The sequence below is a fragment of the Nelumbo lutea genome, chromosome 8, assembly GCF_056320005.1.
Source record: "Nelumbo lutea isolate HS-2025 chromosome 8, American lotus-T2T, whole genome shotgun sequence".
NCBI classification, from domain to species: Eukaryota; Viridiplantae; Streptophyta; class Magnoliopsida; order Proteales; family Nelumbonaceae; genus Nelumbo; species Nelumbo lutea.
Genome location: NC_142691.1, coordinates 2,231,138 through 2,249,272, shown reverse-complemented (window position 1 = coordinate 2,249,272; position 18,135 = coordinate 2,231,138). Strand labels below are relative to the sequence as shown.

At 38.3% G+C, this 18,135-nt stretch overlaps 2 protein-coding genes and 1 long non-coding RNA gene across 13 annotated transcripts; 1 reads left to right on the top strand and 2 right to left on the bottom strand.

Moving 5' to 3' along the window:
* Nucleotides 1-1,307: 1,307 nt before the first annotated feature.
* LOC148842156 (plastid developmental protein DAG) lies at nucleotides 1,308-7,046 on the bottom strand. Of its 8 annotated transcripts, none has more exons than XM_088959022.1 (8): nucleotides 6,911-7,046; nucleotides 6,302-6,605; nucleotides 6,017-6,210; nucleotides 4,773-5,146; nucleotides 4,436-4,533; nucleotides 4,257-4,359; nucleotides 1,922-2,255; nucleotides 1,308-1,826 (listed from the first exon to the last, which is right to left on the bottom strand). In XM_088959022.1, exons 3-7 carry the CDS (start codon nucleotides 6,056-6,058, stop codon nucleotides 2,240-2,242), a joined length of 633 nt encoding a protein of 210 aa, XP_088815148.1. In that variant the 5' UTR covers nucleotides 6,059-6,210; nucleotides 6,302-6,605; nucleotides 6,911-7,046; the 3' UTR covers nucleotides 1,308-1,826; nucleotides 1,922-2,239. The 8 variants fall into 8 exon arrangements, with proteins under 8 accessions (XP_088815148.1, XP_088815144.1, XP_088815145.1 ...); XM_088959018.1 differs by having other exon boundaries at nucleotides 4,294-4,359; XM_088959019.1 differs by having other exon boundaries at nucleotides 4,294-4,359; nucleotides 6,734-6,947.
* On the top strand, nucleotides 6,937-11,529 carry LOC148842155 (uncharacterized). 4 transcript variants are annotated; one of them, XR_016103584.1, is made up of 7 exons: nucleotides 7,107-7,325; nucleotides 7,414-7,631; nucleotides 7,949-8,041; nucleotides 8,305-8,975; nucleotides 9,052-9,096; nucleotides 11,011-11,099; nucleotides 11,262-11,529. It is a non-coding gene; the product is annotated as an uncharacterized LOC148842155 (long non-coding RNA). The 4 variants fall into 4 exon arrangements; XR_016103583.1 differs by having other exon boundaries at nucleotides 11,011-11,145; XR_016103582.1 differs by having other exon boundaries at nucleotides 6,937-7,226; nucleotides 11,011-11,350.
* Nucleotides 11,530-11,635: 106 nt separating this feature from the next.
* Nucleotides 11,636-17,405, bottom strand: LOC148842154 (linoleate 13S-lipoxygenase 3-1, chloroplastic-like). Its single transcript, XM_088959017.1, is given in 10 exon segments — nucleotides 11,636-12,783; nucleotides 12,871-13,137; nucleotides 13,216-13,517; nucleotides 13,622-13,729; nucleotides 13,863-13,954; nucleotides 14,151-14,486; nucleotides 15,522-15,651; nucleotides 15,653-15,760; nucleotides 16,346-16,623; nucleotides 16,907-17,405. Coding segments are annotated over 10 exon segments (2,760 nt in total). The 5' UTR covers nucleotides 17,286-17,405; the 3' UTR covers nucleotides 11,636-12,023.
* Between the last annotated feature and the right edge of the window lie 730 nt (nucleotides 17,406-18,135).

Below are 18,135 nucleotides of genomic sequence, written 5' to 3'. Positions count from 1 at the left end.
ACCAAATGGGACCTAAACTAAGAGTGTCTCAATTTTGAAAGACAAGGCATGGATTGGAATATCATCAAAATGGGAATAATGATATATATAAAACAGGGTTAGGCAACGTGTGGTGGATATCTCTCTGGTTTCAAGTCTCCAGTCTCCAAATGGGTTGCCACCCTGATCAACGTTTTGTATTTGGCTGAGCTGAAGAAACGAGGAAGGTAGAATATAAAGATAATACTGGACTATTCTATTGGGCCTTCACTCGAGTTGAGGATTTATCGATTAATATGCAATGTTGCACGACGGGAGCATGTGGGGGCCTTGAGTGATTCACTCTTCAATTTAAGCATTAGACCCCTATTGTATTATGACAGAATCAGAATTCATGGAACCAACAGACAGCGTTATTGTTCAGTTACTTCTTGGGGGCCATGACACTTCATAATTCAAGGACAGCCAACCAAAGGGTCATGGCATCACAGAACAAAGTGAACAACCACATTTTTTTTATTTTTTATTCCTTATTGGATTCTCCAAATAGGAGACAACCTAACCATAATTCTTGGGGAATCCACGCCTCCAAGACAGTGTACCACCTTGATTGTTGAGAAGTTGGGGGACTACCTCTCTGATTAGGGCATGCAGTTCAGAAACATAATCATGATTATGAGATTCTCTTATTGTTCGGAACAATAAGAGAGTGTACTTCTCTAGACCGATCCCCAGCCTGGATCTTTGGACTTTGCATTTCTCACCTCCATGTGTAAGAATTGACACTGAAGTTGTTCAGTTTTTTTTTTTTTTTTTGTTACTAGACAGTGAAGCCGTTGTAGATAAAAACCGCGTAAATACCAAAAAAATTGAAGTTGCAGACTTGCAGCTTGCCAGCTTTACCAAAGGCCCTGGTTTTTTTTACAAGTCCATGGATTTTTGGATTCCATTTTACATTGTTCCCCTACCACGGATATTCCAATGAAGGTTCAGTCTTGGTGGTCATTATTATTTTTTGGGGGGGTTTTGCACAATCAATTTCCATGTAGTTTTTATCTTGAACAAGCATGATAGGGTAACTTGGAGATAAACTATAATAAACAATGCATACGTCCCTCTCATATAGATCTGACAGAGAGATCGGTTGGGTTCCAAATATAGAAACCGTTTTGAGGCCTTGAAGGGATTAACCTCAATGAGTTACTTCATATTTGAATGCTGTGTCAATAACTCAGAATTTGTCATGTAAAATTGCAGTGGAAGTTGGTGGTACAAAGCTTCTAGAGCAACGTACTGATAGTTTGGTACCACTCATGGATGATAGACTCTTATCTAATATGAAGATGTTAGCTTTCATTCCTCAAAAGACAATATTCTCATAATTCAAATAGCAATATTAACTAAAAGATCAGGCTAAGACTTGAGAAAAATTTCCTGGCTCATGAAATGGCCAATATTTACTCCATCCCATCAATGTTGACAGACGGGCGTCCTTGTGATGAATTATTCAATTGGATGTCAATGGTCTAGATGGATAATCAATAAAGGTAGCTAGCCAAGAAGGACGATCTGGATCAAAGACAAGATGCCAGAAGATTATTGTAAATCTTCTTGCAAAACCTTCAGGTATAGTACGCTAAGAGAAAAGAAGAATTGAGGCCTTCAACTTCCATGAAACCATTCCAATCATGGGACAAATGTCCAGCACCCAACAAATTATTTTTATCAAGTTGGGAGTCCGTTAATATGCATCTTACAATTGCTGTTTTATCCTGATACCAGCTCAGAAATATCAAAGGCAAAACTTCAATGGTATATCGTGTGTTCAATGATATTCTCATGCATTTCTGTGAAGAAAACAGAGCAAGTACATAGTAAATCAGTTATCCTCATTAGTTTACCAAAATAACAACTCATTTTGGGTTACTAGAAAGACTATTACCTTACTAGGGTTAATCGATACCAGGTTTCATCAATGCTGGATATGTCAATTCGGACAGGATGACTTCTGTTTATCCTCTATCCATGATTTGGGTATTCTTCTTCTTCCTAGGTGCAGTATTACAAGATAAGTGTTTAAGGCACATACCTGCAAGCCTGGTCTTTGTAAGCTCTGGATCTAGATATATGACCAGAAATTGTATCTTTTTATCTTCTCTTTAGTGTTTCCTTGAAAGGCCTTGGGTTTCCAGATCTGGAATCATTTCGGTCTTCCAGCCAATCTACATGGTACTTGTCTTCATATGGAACAACCTTTCCATCAATGAATGGTTCTCCTGTGGAAATAATAAATTAAGTGGTAAAAGAAGAGAGGTAGTGGCAATAGGACAAGTAATGAAGGAAGCTAGGGATTTCATAAGAAACCATGAAAAGTTGTATTTATACCCATGTGTCAAAACAGGCTCATGGCTGTGTGCCATGACATGGTGAAGATGGCCACAGCCGCATAGCTACTCAGCTAACCATTACTGTGAATGAAATACCTACTTCAGAAGACTAGTTCTATCAGCAAAGAAATGCTCATATCTAAGCACATTTTTTTATGGGAACTCATATCTAAGCACATTACCATGGAGAAATGTGAATCAAGCTGATTTGTTGCATAAATATAAAATGATAATGTGAGACATTAGAACATGGGTTGAAATCTGAGAGTAAGCACTTTATGCAGAAGAAAAAAAAAATCCAAAGATTAGGTCCATATCCAGCTTACCTCTCCCAAGACCCTAGAGTGCCAGAATCACCATTTAGTAATGGCCCTTTTAAAAATACATTATCATTTTCTGATTTTTCTTTGAATATGTAGAACTTTTGTCACTAATGCCAAAATAAGAAAACAAAGGAAGAATCCAGAGTCTGGAAGCATAAGGGGAAAACCTTAACTGCAAAGGAAAAACACTAAGTATGTCTGATATTTTCAGCTTATTCATCATTTCTCACAAGCAAAATACATTGTAATTTTCTGATATTTTTTCCAATAGATAGAACTTTGATGCTAATTCCAAAATTAGAAGATAAAGGCAGAATTCAGGAACTGGACATGGAGGAGGACTGCAAACCACATTATGCCAAGAAACATTGCTTTTAATGTTTAACGCAGAATTAAAAATGCCCCTTTCTAATTCCCTGTGAAGAACAGAAGTACTAGGAGGTAATTCAATACCAAGGAATGAATTGGATAAGTCATTCTAAGTTCCAGCAAAATAATGTATAATGCTCAAATAAAAAATTAGCTATTTATTCCCAAATTGTATGAGCCTCTAGGGATATTTAGTCATCATGAAAATATAGGAAATAATATTAGAAGATTCATGTTTCAAAAATAACAAGCCTGGGAAATTTGTGCAAAAGACCCTCAGAGTCTACCATCATCATTGGTTCTGCTTCACTGCATTCTTAAACCTATGGAAACAACATGAACTTAAAGAATCATCCATAATCACTGCACCAGCACTGACCAGCTTTATTACCAGAATGCTGCATTTTGAACTTCAATAATTTCCTGCCCCCAAAATATCTCCTAATGAATCCATTAAAAAAATATATACTAACGATCAAACTACCTGCCCACTTACACATATGATATTGTTCTAATATTGTCATTTGTTCCCACCTCTCTCTCTCTCTCTCTCTCTCTCTCTCTCTCTCTCTCTCTCTCTCTCTCTCTCTCTCTCTCATTCTAACAGACTTCACTGATAGAACAAGCTGGCATATTTAGATAAAAACATAAATTCCAACAGGAACTGAACCCAGAAGTCTTGTATCCATACTCATTAGATGAGTAAACCAGAAATCCTGTAACAATTTGATTTCTCTCTCTTTTCAGTTGAGTATGCAGATGAGTAAACCAGATTCTACCCCCCCCCCCCCCCAAAAAAAAAAAAAAAAACCACACACACAGTATCTCAGAAATTTGGTTGAAATTACGCTTACAAAAGCCCTCAAGCAGTTCCAAAACTTTAGATACTCTTGCTTCTGTAATCAATGGCAACAGATTCATATTTGACAATGACTCTGATATGATCTTTGGGTATAGTAAATATCCCATTTTTTTTCATAAAGCACTGATATTAGAGGGGCCCTCTCCATCCAGTTAATACAATGATATTTTACCTTTCAAAAAAATATGCCTATAATGTTAACTAATCCTATAAGGAAAACAATCCATACCCATATAGTGCAGCCTAAATCTCCATATACATCACAAATTATCAATGTAATTGGTGAAGAACAAAAAGAATATAATATACACAAGTAAATAAAAACAAAACAATTACCAAGGACACTGAATGAAAGTGAGAGTTGAAAAAGCACCTCCATAATCATTCTCACTGGCATATAAATAAGAATCAGGTAGAACCCACCTCACATTTGGCAAGGCTGTGAAAATCAAGGTGTAAGTACAAAATGCGAATGAAAAGATCAGGAAAACAATGATAAATGGATGGCATCTTACAGTTGAGCTTGTTAATAAATTTCTGGGAAAGTTTGCACCCGAAGGCATAGTAATACTTGGTCGAAACTGAATAAATAGACTTCTTTGCTTCCTCTGTACTGCAATAGAAATCGAAAAAAGATCAGCATAGTGCAAAGATGAAGAACAAAAAGAAGAAAAATTAAGACTATTTACAAAAACACGGGATAAAACTCCAAACAGAAAATTTAAGCATCAAGAAGAGGAGAAACTACCTACACAAGAGAAGACTCAATATGTTGGACCTAGTGAGTCAGGTTGGTCTAATACAGTAGTTCAATAATAAATAACAATAACAATTCTACTTCCTCCTCCTTACCTTCCCAAGGCCATGGCTAGAGTTTTGATGTATATGTCAATGATGTCATCTCGAAGTGGGTTCCCCTTGGGAGGCTCCATAACAACAAGCCAATGCTCATAATCACAGCCTTGAATGAATGTTTGCTTCCTGGTTGACTCAGTGGCATTACCCGAGAAGCATCTAAAATTGGAAGAAGGTGAGAATGGCCAACGAAGAGGAAAAATAACAGAAGTTGAAACCAATGGCATGTAACGGCAACACAGCAACGGAATGAAAGAAGAACTCGGCATTGAACTGTGGGGCACAGGAAGATATTTTGTAGATGCTGGAAAAGGTTGTTCACCAACTTGCAACTGATTTACATGGAGTTTGGTAAGTCTAAAGCCCGATCTCTGAAAAGCAAAAAAAGACCTATGAATGCAATTGGGCTTTGAATATCTGAATTTTTTTGATAGATTGTATACCTTAATGTTAATACCTCTGAAAATAATCTATATTACAAATTTACCTCTTGGAATGCATTTTCTTGGTAAATTAAAATGTTGTAACATCTGTTTCTATTCAACCTACTTGAAGCTCAAATCTGTCATCATACAAAATCCTTCATATTTTTCATGGACCATGGAATTCCCAAATGAACTACATCTCTAAGAAATGAACATAAAACTGGCATCAGACATTGAATGAGTGTGTTGAGTTGGTCCGAGTTGTTTTTTATTTAGTTAGGAAGTTGTTGGGCTTTAGGCCCATTACTTTATGTTTTTTTTTAAGTTGTGACTGTTCAGCTATATTAGTAGCCGCCCTACTAAGGGCATCCTTGTAATATCTCATCATTTAAGTTAAGTAAAAATATAATGAGAGGTAGGCGGCTAGGGTTAATTTTACAATCCCGGTTGACTTCCTACTCTTTTCTTCTTCTCCTTTCTTCTCTACTGCTGAAATCTTCATCTTCCCCCTCTTTCCTTTCACAAGAAACTCGACTAAATCTGCAATTAGTGATTTCTACTAAGTGCATGCAGTATTGCGGTGAAATTTGGGTCAAGTTGATGCCAAGTTACTAACATCTGGCATTTAATGAGTGCACCTGGTCCAATTTAATTCAAGTTGAAATTCCCAATTGAACCTGGGATGAGAATTCTCGAGTCTATTTGTTGTATATAGATCAGAAATTGCATACATAGTTTTCTAATGTAAAAGACCAAATATCCCCAGATTTCAGAAAACATTAAGGAAAAGAAAAGGAGAAATCAAGGCAAACTTACTCTAATCAGTTCGGCAATTTGAGACTGTGATTCTCTTAGCATGTCCTTTTTCCTTCTTGAGCTATATTCAGGAAAATTAAGGTGGAATAAATACAAAAATCTACCTCAACTTTGCAACCTCGAACTCAAATTCCTAAGCTTTAGTCGAGAAAGAACTCGATCAACTTCACAGACGTCTTCGGTGGGACAGGAGGCTAAGAAAAGAACAAAATCAGACATGTATAGGAAATGTGGAAGCAAGACAGAGATTTAACATTTGCAAAGAAGAAGGGAAAAGAGAGAAACCTGTACAATCAATAGATGGAACAATCGAACTCCAGTCGTTGTCTACTCCCTACTACTCTTTCGAGCTTCAATTTCGAACCTAACCCTCACGAGTCACAGGTCACGATCCTCTGGCCCGACTCTCAAGCCTCCGGTTTGCTACCCTCAAGGCCTTAACCCAACGCCCCAACACACCCTAACCCTTTCTCCTTTGTTTCTTATTTTATGTTTACCTGAAAATGGCTTGAACCAATAGTGCCCGCTTCTTTTTTCTTCTTCACTTTATGTTACGGTGGGTACTCTGTTTTGAGATCTCACTTCTCACCTGAAAAGAAAAAAAAGAATAGAATGAAGAACAGAAGAAATTAATTAGTAACATGAACCATGCATATGGATGCATACAACCCAACAATAGAAAGATAAGAAATCAATAAGTAATGATGGATGCAATACCAAAAATGGCGTTGAACACTTAATAAAGAGAGACGTATGGTGAAAAAAATACAAGACAAAGATAATCTTAAAAGGCTAGCAGTAAGGTCTTTGGGACTTGGGAGGCTTAATGTCACTGGTAGGTCACATGGACTGGACGGCTAAGTATCTTTGCACAGGAAAGAGGAAAAAACTCACCTTGGTCGCCTGTCAAGAGACTCAAACCTCAATCTTCAACAAGTCTTCAATGGAGGACTAGAGAAGTTGAGGAGAGGAGCTGTTCCTAACCGAAGATTGAAGGAGGGAAAATAGCAAATCACAACGAAAGAAAATCTATTCCATTCGATTACTGATTACCGTCATCGGAGTTCTTAAATTTTTGTTACCATTCTTACCCCCCGCTAAAAATGAAATTCAAGGCCAGAACGTTCAAACGGTTAAGGCTACCGCCGAGGATTTGCTGAAACATCAGGACCAACAACTCAACAGAATTGAATTGTAACTTGCCACTAAGGTTTAACCACGAAATTGTTTCTTTTGCTATATTATTGTAACTGATTTATTACTTTCATTATACAGGGATTCTGTTGCTGCCTAGGAGATAAGGCTAAGGGTAATAAAATAATTTTGTTAAAGAGCAAGAAGAGAGCATGTGTTAGAGGTCCCAGGTGTAATTCAAGGGTGGTAATTTTGATGGTCAGGTTAGTCAAGCACCTTGAGAAGGGTTAGATTAAGATTGGCACAAGGAATCAAGCGAGGTCACTCAAGAGTAGAAAAGCTAAAGAACAAGAATGAAGAACATAGATTTACCTTGAAAGTAAGCACCCCTTTTATACCTGACCCTGCGATGGAGTGATTGGAGGCAGTTAGAGGTGGATGGCCAGGATCTCATTCGGTCGATGCCCTGTGGCACCATCCAGTAAGCTGCCATATGCTCCTATATCAGATTCATTGTTTATATTTTTAGTTGATAACTTCACAAGTTTTAAGCATCAAACCTGGATTATTAGTTGTTACATTTCAAGGCTAACATCCTTTATTTTTGTTATATAGATAATCAGTAAGAGCTAGATGCACATTTGCATACAGGGTAGGAAGAAGTCCTCTTGCAACAGGATTACTGGAATCTATGTTATACTTCCTTAGGATTTTCTTTCTTAATAATTTGTAATTTGCGTCATGTTAGTATTATTTTCCAGTATTTTTCTGAATCTTGTTATTTTCCTATCTTCACAGATTCTAGGGATGGTTCTCAAAGAGTTATGATAATATCAGCAGATTCTAAAGTTTGCATATTTGATGGGGTTGAAGTCAGTCATGAATATAGAGGTAAACATGATTTCTTGATTAACCTCTCCAGTTATATGATCTATATACATGAGCTGAGAAAGCATTAGATCAGCATGTGTTATTTCCATCCAATTATATGATCTTGTACTTTCTTCTCTGTGATTATTTGGATGGAATGGGAGGCATTTTTTCCGCATTATGTTTTTTTTTTTTTTTTTTTCTGCCTATGGTCTTTATATCTTTTTTCTTGTTGAAGCATAATGCATTGTGAGACTGTCTTATATAATCCTCTTATTTTCCAGAACTGTAGATGCCTTTGAAGAACAAATAAGTTCTGCAGTGCAGAACACTATTACCAAAAAAATTAAAGAGGGGATTTTGAAGCTTTATTGAATACTCTTCCCAAAGAAATACAAGTGGATGAGATCGCTGCTTTGAATGTCACATTTGCTAATGATCCTTTGTTGAGTAATTCATCCATTGAATTTGAGATTGATGGAGTGTTCATGGCAGCAGTCGAGGTTGTAAATCCCAGCTATTACCATAATAAGAATTCAAAAACTTCAGCTTCCTGCAAATATCCCCCTAAGATGCTTGAGATTTCATTGGATGAAGCAGTATTTAATTCTACATCACATGTATACTTCAATGTAAGTCCAGAATCGGAATCTCCTGACGTTTGCCCGTTTGGTTGGGTGGAAACGGAATCCGATTTCCATTCCGGGCGGAATGGCAAATTGGCAATCCCCCATTTGAGGGAATGGCCATTCCTGACCCCCCCGGAATCGGAATCCCATTACCGCTATTTAATATAGAAAAAAACCAAAATGACAAAAGAAACCCCTCAAACCTCTCCCTACCCGATTCCAACTTTCTAACCCTCATTCCCCTTTCTCTCTCGTCACTCCCTCCTTCGGCAGTTGATGTTCCAAGTAGTCATCTGAACTTAAACTCCGACAACGGTGACGATGAGGTAAATCACCATCAATTTTTTTTCTCTCCTCTTTCCTATTCTTCTTCCTCTCCTCTCTCTCACTTTATTTTTTCAGTCCTCCCCAGTTTTTCCGCTGTAGACCGGACCAAACCACAGGAAGGTATGTTATCTTCGATTTTCCTTTCTAGCAAAGTATTTGTTATATAGATCTTTAGTATAAGTTCTGAAATGCATGCTAAATTTAGTTGTTTATACTTGACCTCGAAATGAATGTTAAATTTAGCAGCTCTTCTTTCAAATATTAAACGTGTTTTAATTTTTTTCCCAATTTCAGTTTGCAATGCATCCTTATGTGAGTAGAGTTATTTGGTCATTAGTTCTGTATGGTGGTTGAATTTTTCCATGTTTATTTTATTGTTTACCTGATTCAGCTCTATCTTTGTAGCTAATAAGTCTGAAAGATCTCTATCAAGTTCATAAGAGTACAATAACATTCTAATCTAATTTCAAATTAGATAGCAGTCTGATTAAACATGAATAGTGACAATTAATTAAGGGATTTTAGAGTTACAAGCAAGCAACCACTTTATCCCGATTTCTATCTAGATTGGTTAATAGGTTCTGTGTTATGTTTATTCATATTTAACAGTAGCAGCTGAGATGTGGCTCAAATGAGTCCACACATTTCTCTTTTCTTTTTTCTTTTCGTGGGATGAGTTTCAGTCCAATGTCTTGCTGTCTTGCTGACCAACAGAATTTGTCATTATCTTACCCTTCTATTTCTTGAAATTCAAGACAAGCTAGCTCAATAATCTTACATATTGAGCTGCAAACAATTTTTAATTTTAAGGTATTTAGATATATTGATTGATTCAAGACAAGCCCAACTCTAAGATATATCTAGCAGTCAGCCCAATAATTGACTGCAAGCAAATGAAAATTATTCATAATATACCTAAGGTATTTAGATAAATTAGAAAAACAGAAACAAATCAACACCCACTTGACAACCTATAGAACTTTTAATAAACTAAAACAGATAAAAATAGAACTCCCTATTCATTCCTAAACACCTAAAGTTCTTTTAAAAGGCAACTTGTAACTTGCAAAAAAACGTACTACAGTAGCTACCTTTTTCTTCTTGCATCACTTTTCTCTTTACATCCATAAGTACCTAAAAAGCAAAAGCTTGTTCTTGGATTGTATTTGACACACCTAAAATAAAATTATTCATAATGTCTGTAATTGTATTTGACACAGACGACATATCAGTTAAAAACCAATTGAGGTTTGGCTTTCTGTGCGGACATTTATGATAATGTTGTAAGTGATGGCATTTTGGGTGCATTTAAGGTCTTTCATGGACTGAAAGTAGACAAGGGCTTCATTAATTTCCTCTGTCTTCACTAGCGCATCAAGAATGCAGTTCCATGTGTACACATTAGGTGTCAATCCCCTGTGGATCAACTCTTCCATGATAAGATATGCCTCATCTATTCTACCAACCTTTCCAAAGCCATCAATAAGACTGCTATACCTTACTACATTTATGCCTACTCTTTATTTTGCTTCTTCAAAGAGCATGTATGCTTCATCAAGCCTATCAATCTTGGAAAGCCCATGAATGACTGATCCATATGTAACCACTATGGGTTGGTAATCCTTTGTCTTCAATTCTTCCAGAAGCCGGTAACCATTCTCTCAAACAATTTGTAAGCATCATCAACCTTACCTTGCCTACCCAAACCATCTATCATAGAACAATGGTTGAGTTTAGGCAGTCTGGATCTTCATCTCACAATGGGTATTTTATGTTTCTCTCTTTCTGGAAAGCATACATATTGAGAGAACTTTGATTTTTTAAGTTTTTCCATTTATTAGTATGAATTTATCTTTTATATTTGATTGTGGTCAACATAACTCTTTAGTATCTATCTCTGGGTCTGAGGGGAAGGCCATTATAGTGTTATGGCTGGTATTTGCCATGTATTTAAAGCTAGTTATTGTAAGTGACTTTATTATGCCTGACTGCCTTCTAAAGCAACCTCCATGATTTAATTGAGAAACTCTGAAGGTGAAAGCTCAAGTTGAATGGGATCAAGACAGTTGTCTTTGGAGACTGCAGTCTTTGAGGCTTCAAGTTCCCTGTGGAATCAGTCTCAGGTGGTGAACTCTAATCCCAATGAATTGTTTGGGTGCACCATTCAAGGTCTAGGCCAACCTATAGGAAATAACCTTGCCAATCAGATAAGATGTATCTGTAATTAATTAAACCAGCACTGGAACTGGAAGCATTATGTTAATAATTCCTTTTTTTTTCTTCAGGCAGATTTTGTACACTAGATTATGGACAAAGTGCCAGACCAGTATCTTTTAAACACTGCTGACTGGGAATACATTGTTCCTCAACTGTACAAGGAGTACCCAAATGATGGCATGAATCTGAATATTTTTGTATCTTCTCCCCCAGTACAAGGAGTACCCAAATTTTTTATGAACCATTTGCCAAGAAAGGCATGGATCAAGTAGTATGTCTGGAAGAAATGTATCACTGAGATGGAACCAATTAAAAGTATATGTGATCTTTCTCACAGATGAATGGTCCAAACAGCAAAGAGGAAATCAGGTCATTCTTAATCCACCTCGAAAATCAGATGTCTTGGCAATTAAGAAAATGGGAAGTTAACAAATGTCCAAGGTACAGTGAATATAGATCGGATTTCTCGTCTGCTACATTAATAAAAAAATGGAAGACATGAGATGCTCCAGTTCCCTTCTAAGTGGTAATACAGTGGTTTAAAAAAAAATTGCTTGGAAACCAAATGAAAAGATTAATTTCATTCCCATTTAGTTTCCACATGCAACCTAATTAATATTATTTTCATGTAGATGAGCAACTACTCTTCCATCATTCCGTGGATGGTATTCTATATACATTGCAATTTCACTTTGAACAACTCCTCGAGGAATGACAATTTCACTAAGAATTTCCAAACACAGATGATGATCTCCATTGTAATTTCACTAACAACTCCTCAAGGAATGCTTCCTTAATTATTCGGCTAGTCTAGCTAGGTGCCATTGGAACTAAATGGAAACGCTGTTGGGCACCCCTCTACAGGTGACACCAGGTTCAGAGCTTGGAACGGGTAGTTCATACGGTAAAACCCCGGCCCCGCATCGGTTCCTGAGGTTTGGATCATGGTTCCTCTTCTGGATTTCCTTCTCTATCCCTCTGATCTCCGCTGAGAACCCATAAAGTGCCTCAATAATCTCAGCATCTCCGGACCAGGTAGAGGGCTGCTGTCTCTCTCCAAGATACTCTTCGTCGGGTGAGTGCGTTGACAGAGTGTCCACAACTGCCATGAATTGTGTGGCCTGGAGCAACGTCGGCAGCGAAGAGAGGAAGAACCGGTGCGGATCGGCCCGGAAATTTGCATACCCGGGGTCGTCTTCCTGCGGTAGCAATCGCCTCATGAGCGGCGGACGGTTTGGAACGTAGCCACCGTAAGGGTACTGCCCGAAATTGAGGGCAGCATGCTGAGCAGACGCAAGCCAAATGAGGGTGGTGAGGATAGAGACGAGATCATCCACAGTGGAGAGACTGGGCCACCAGCTTTGGTGCCGAAGATCAGCGTGGCCTTGGTTTATGGACTCGGCGTACCAGGCCTGGAGTTCGGTGTCGGTACGAATCGAAGAACTCGAATCACCATAATAGTGGTTTACGTAGGTTCGGACCCACGATTCGATAGCGTCCCAGATGAGGAGACCATCGTTGGCGTAAGGGTAGTCTTCAATGAGGAGCTTTAGGCCATGAGGTTGTGTTGGGTCAAGAACCGCCATACCCCTGCATCAGTTGCGCGCGAAATTAATAATTAAGCCACTGTACAAGGATTAAGAAGAAAAAAACTTGAAGATGAGACGAGAGAAGTACCTGCGAATGAGGTCTGCAGGGAGGCCCTCAAGGTCGAAGCGCCAGAGGCTACGGTAGGCAGCAGCGCTGATCTCCATGCAGTATGGACCAGGAGTGAAGCAGGACTCAATGACACCCTCGGCGCTGATGAGGGTCTGGCGTGCCAGGGCGTTTATATCTAAGGTGTATCGCATATGTGGATCCAGAAGCTTGAAGATCGGGTGCATTGCACTCAATTGCCTGTGCGCCGCTATTACGAAAGGTTCTATGCTGGCGTGAGTCCGCAACCTGCTCACAGTCAAAGCCATTAATATTTTGCGAGTGAAAAAGTGTGGCTCTGCCGTGCCGCTGCTGTTTAGTGCTTACCAATGGTTGACGAGTTGATGAACGCCAGCGTCGTTTGAGCAAACATGGGCTCTGGCTAGCTGCCAGAGCCAGGAGGTGGTGGCATCCACAGGAGGAGTGAGAACCCGGGTGGATTGAGAATGGGAACCTGTATACGGGAGACTGAGCTCAATGGCTATAGGCTTAAATGTGCCAAGCGGGGTCAAGAAGAAGATGGTACGAGTGGCATAAGCTTTCCGGCCTTCGAGAGCGTTTATCCGCTCTAGAAACGGGAGGTAAATGTCATGGTAGTCCAGTGTAAACAGCTTATTCTCCTCCATAGCCTGAAATTAAAACACCTGTTTATAATTAATAAATATTGATCAAACAAACCAAAAGTAAAAACAGCTAATTACCGGGCGGCCGATACAGAGATGTAATTAGATACCTGTTGTACAGACAAGCCTCCCAGATAGCCCACGATGTGTTCTTCTTTGAGTGCCGACTCTTGTGGGCCGTAAACCTCAGGATCCAACTGGCTTACTGGCGGGAAAACCTGATGATTTTATTTTCTTTATTATTGGATTTGGATATATAAGGAATTAACAATAGTCATACAAGCAGCCTATAGCTCCTCCTCCCTACTCCCTAGGAGGCTAGGATTGAAAGAAAAAGAATTAATTACTAACCTCAAGCCGCCGGATGCTGACGGGGTTAATGCCTGCAAGTGCAAGTGTTTGACGGGCGAATTCGTCGTCTCTTAACCAAGCAAACTTGTCCCCTACAAGTACGAGGGAGAGAGAGAGATGTAGATGTTAGGCTTTGAGCGACAGCACAAGGAGATGGCCTTGTGATTTTAACTGCTCCAATAAATTTAAAATTCAAATCATCAGCTAGCACTGTGTAACTAATATTTTGATGACTGATACAATAATAAATGAATGAAATGGGTTGGGTTGGGTGATGGGCGTGCTCACTGGAAACGATAGTGGGAGAGTCGTATCTAAGAAGGCTCTGACTGGACTCCTGGAGTTTGCTTACGATATTGGGCAAGGGAAGCTTCTTCATAAGCTCATCCTGTAACCCCAATTTAAGGAGTAGACCTTCTTTGTAAAGGCTGTCGACGTCGCAGAAGTCCTTGAAGTCGTGGTTGTCGTCGGCAGAGAGGCTGGCGACCAGGGAAGGTATTAAGTTGTGGAGCACGGCCTTCAGCCTTCCCGCTGAGAATGTCTTCTGTTTCGACTCCTCGAAGGCTTCGTCCCGTGGCACGTAGATGGGCACTGGCTTCTCCACACGGCTCTCTGCGTTCATGTCTGTGCAAATTTGGAACGGAACCATTAACCAACACGCATAATTAAGTTAAGGGCATTTCAGTCCTCTTCCTTCAAATGCTTTCAATGGACCAGTCACCAGACTATTATTACGTACTAATTACATTAATAATATTTCCTTCTTCATTAATCTTGACAAACACCTACATTTAATTTATGTTAAAGTTTTTCAAAATTAACGCTCTGGCCGACACTGGTTTTCGGGTGGAACTGTTCAATTATTCTTGGAAAGAACAGCCTATGATGTTTTTAAAATTAATACAATGATGAGATTTTTTAAAAATAAAATAAATAGAAAATAAAGATGATGTAGAAATTGTTGCCCCCATCAAATAATTCAATGGTTCAACCATCTAAGTCATTGGTTTACTAATCAATACAATAGTATTTTTGGAAAAATCCAGGTTAGGTTAGGTGAAAACGAAAAACAGAATTGGACAGGTGATTGGTTGAATTAGGTCGCTTAGGTTAGGTCAGTATGGTTTTAAACACTCTAGATTTACTATCCACAAATTGTTCCTACATCACTATCAATACTGCTGTGTATTGGGAATATCTCCCCTTGAATGATTAAGGAAAATATTAAAATCATGATATATGTATTATTTTAATTCAAAGCTTATACTTTAATATTAAAATCATGATATATGTATTATTTTCTAGTTTTCATCTTACATTTTCTAATTCAAAACTTATACTTTATTTGTTTGCAAAATCGAAAAAATTAATAATTACAACGTTTATGATAATTAATCATCACTAGATTTTACATAATAATGAAAAAACGTTTAAAAATTATCTTCCCCAAACAGTAGATATACACAAAAACCAAAATCCACTTTTGAATAAATGCCCACAGATTAATAATTTAATTGGTGAAAGAATTTGACATCCGTGGTTTATTGACTTTATTCTTCTGGTACCTGTGTAGTTTGGTAATAAAAGTTAAATATTGTTTATATATATAATTGCAAAAGTACATAGAAGAAGAGATGAGATGCAAATTAATGAACTAACCGGTCTCAGTTGGAGATCGGCCAGTACGGCATCGTCTTGGATAAGGGATGTCTTCACCCCCCAGAGTTGCCCTCGAAAACTCCACTCCCTTATCAGGGTTTCCCAAATCCTTGTAAGTATCGTAGTCGTAAGATTCTATCAGACAATTTCCTCGCTCCCTTGCCATCACCTCTCAGCTCTCTCAGTTCCTTCTCCCTCAGCTCTTTCAGCCCATCCGGTGTCCCCCACGGCAAATATGGCTGTCGATTGAGAATTCCAACAAATTCAGCTCAAGCCAACCAAAAAAAGTCTAAACCAATGAAATCACCCTTTTGGCTTCTTGTGTATACACACAAGTTAAACTAAATGACTATATATACTAACACTATTAACACTATTAGAAGTTTAATATCCAATTTGAACCGAATCAGAAAATATCTGAATTTAAATTCGACCAATTAATTCAATTATTACATATATATTATTAAAAATATTTAATATTATATATATATATATATTTAATAAATGTCGAATTCAAATATTTATCAAATTAACTTAGATCACATCTAAATTTGATTCGATTAATTAAACAATATTAATGAGATATCCGAATTTAATATTATCCATTCGACCAATCTTTTTCTAGGTTCAGCTAATGAGATATTGACACTCGTATAGACTACTACCCTTACCACTATTGTCATACGTTCTCAGTTAACCATAGCCCAATCTTTTTCAACGGTTCAGCCTTGAGAGTTGAGTTGAGAGGTGATTAAATAAAGAAAAAATCTGGCTTCACAATTGGTGTTCGTGAATCCAAGGGAAGAGCATTTAATTTACTTTACCTTGTTGGAAAAGAAAATCCTGGGACCCGGGTGATCTTTCGTGGATTGAACCCACGAGTTACAAGCAAAGTGGGCAGGACCGCATGCGAAGCCTTCGATGGTGATGTTCTCCAAGAAGAACTCTTTCTGGTGCTTGTTACTCACCGTGATGGCTCCGGGTATCCCAAAGCTTGAGTCCACCGTGAATTCTGCTGTGTAATTCACCCGCTCCGCCCGGACGTTCCATTTCTTCGACCAGTTGAGCACGGCTTCGCTACTCTTCTTCGGTGCCTTCGTTTCTTCAGAATATAAGTAGAAAATTAAAGAACTAGATCAATCAAAATTATTAGGGAAAGTGGTTAAAACACATCAGTTAAAGAACAAGGAGAACAAGAACGAAATTTACAATTCAGAAGAAGAAAGGAATCGGCCTATTTGGATCAGAATTATATTAATTAGTAGGAATCTGAAAATGAAGGTGGCTTGCATCTCTGTCAAGAAATAACAGAGACTCTCAGAAATGAATTCGTTCAAAGTAGAAGACAAATAGTCAACAAAAATCGATAGGACAAAAGGACTTACTTGAGTCAACTTCCGTGCTTACAAGCTGTAAAACAACATTCCTCCCGATCTTATCTGTCAAAGCATATAAGTGCTTTACGATCGTTTCCTTCAAATCTTCCTTGTGCTTCTTCCGGACGGTTACCACAGCTCTCACCTTAAATTTCACAGGCTGTTCCTCCACCGCAACAATGACGAAATTCTCACTAATAGCCGCAATTGGGATCCTTGAAACTCTCCTCAAATGCACTCTTCTCTGCTCCGGAGAAAGTAAAACGGGGGTAAAGCGGAGCTTGTTCGGTTGCCAATTTAAACGATGATTGAGAAGAGATCCGGAAGAAGGAAGTAAACAACTTCTCTCCACCAAAGACAAACCCAAGGTTTCATTTACCCCTGCCATGATTCTCAAAACCCACCAATCTGAAGTTCTTTGATGTGTTTAATCTCTGCTTGGATCTATGAATTCTTGGTTCTTTGGTTGTAGAGAAGAGCAACAAATAAGACAAAAAAAAAAAAACACACAGATGACTTACGCTAGGATTGCTGAGCAGGGCATTATTTAAAGACTTTGAGCGAGGCGAGAGAGGAGGCTCTTTCTGCTAATAGTCTTCACGTTTTCCAAAATAAAAATTTAAAATAAAATAAAATAAATACACTACAGAAACTGCATCCTGCCCATGGATTTGGCATCGATCCACATGGGGCTAAGAATTTTGAATTTTGAAGTGGACTCAACAGTCATTCTCTTAAAAAAAGCGAATGTAATAAGGGTATTAATTTTCGTTTGGAGTTCACAAAACAGGTTTCTACACCCTACCAGCTAGATCTTACACCACACATCTCATGAGACCCACTATAAAACTGGCTCCTAGAATCTACTATACATGAGATGTATGGTGTCAAATGATGTTAATAGGGTGTGGGAATATATTGTATCGGCAGGTGATCCAGATTTCATAAACAAAGCAAAAGAATGCAAGTAGGGTTGTCAATGGGTCGGGTTAGACCCATTGTCCCAATAACCGATTGGTTCGGTTAGACCTTATAGAGTTTGGATTGATTACAGGACCGGTTTTACCTGGTTCTGACCTAGAACTATCCCGTTAACAGCCCTAAATGTAAGTGCCCATTTGATTTATGGGAATAAGGGGTGTTGGAATTGAAATCCAATTTATATTTTCGAAGAAATGACATTACTATCTGAGGATTTTCCTCAATTGCAGCTTATTCAGAGCCTTGCCTGAATCAAA

What these genes read in the sequence shown, in the direction of transcription:
- LOC148842156 (XM_088959018.1), bottom strand. Translation starts at nt 6,058, where the DNA reads ATGCTAAGAGAATCACAGTCTCAAATTGCCGAACTGATTAGA. An exon ending in CTAGCCATGGCCTTGGGAAG is followed by an intron (nt 4,534 to 4,772) that starts GTAAGGAGGAGG and finishes TTTCTATTGCAG; the next exon opens with TACAGAGGAAGCAAAGAAGT. An exon ending in ATTTATTAACAAGCTCAACT is followed by an intron (nt 4,360 to 4,435) that starts GTAAGATGCCAT and finishes TGATTTTCACAG; the next exon opens with CCTTGCCAAATGTGAGGTGG.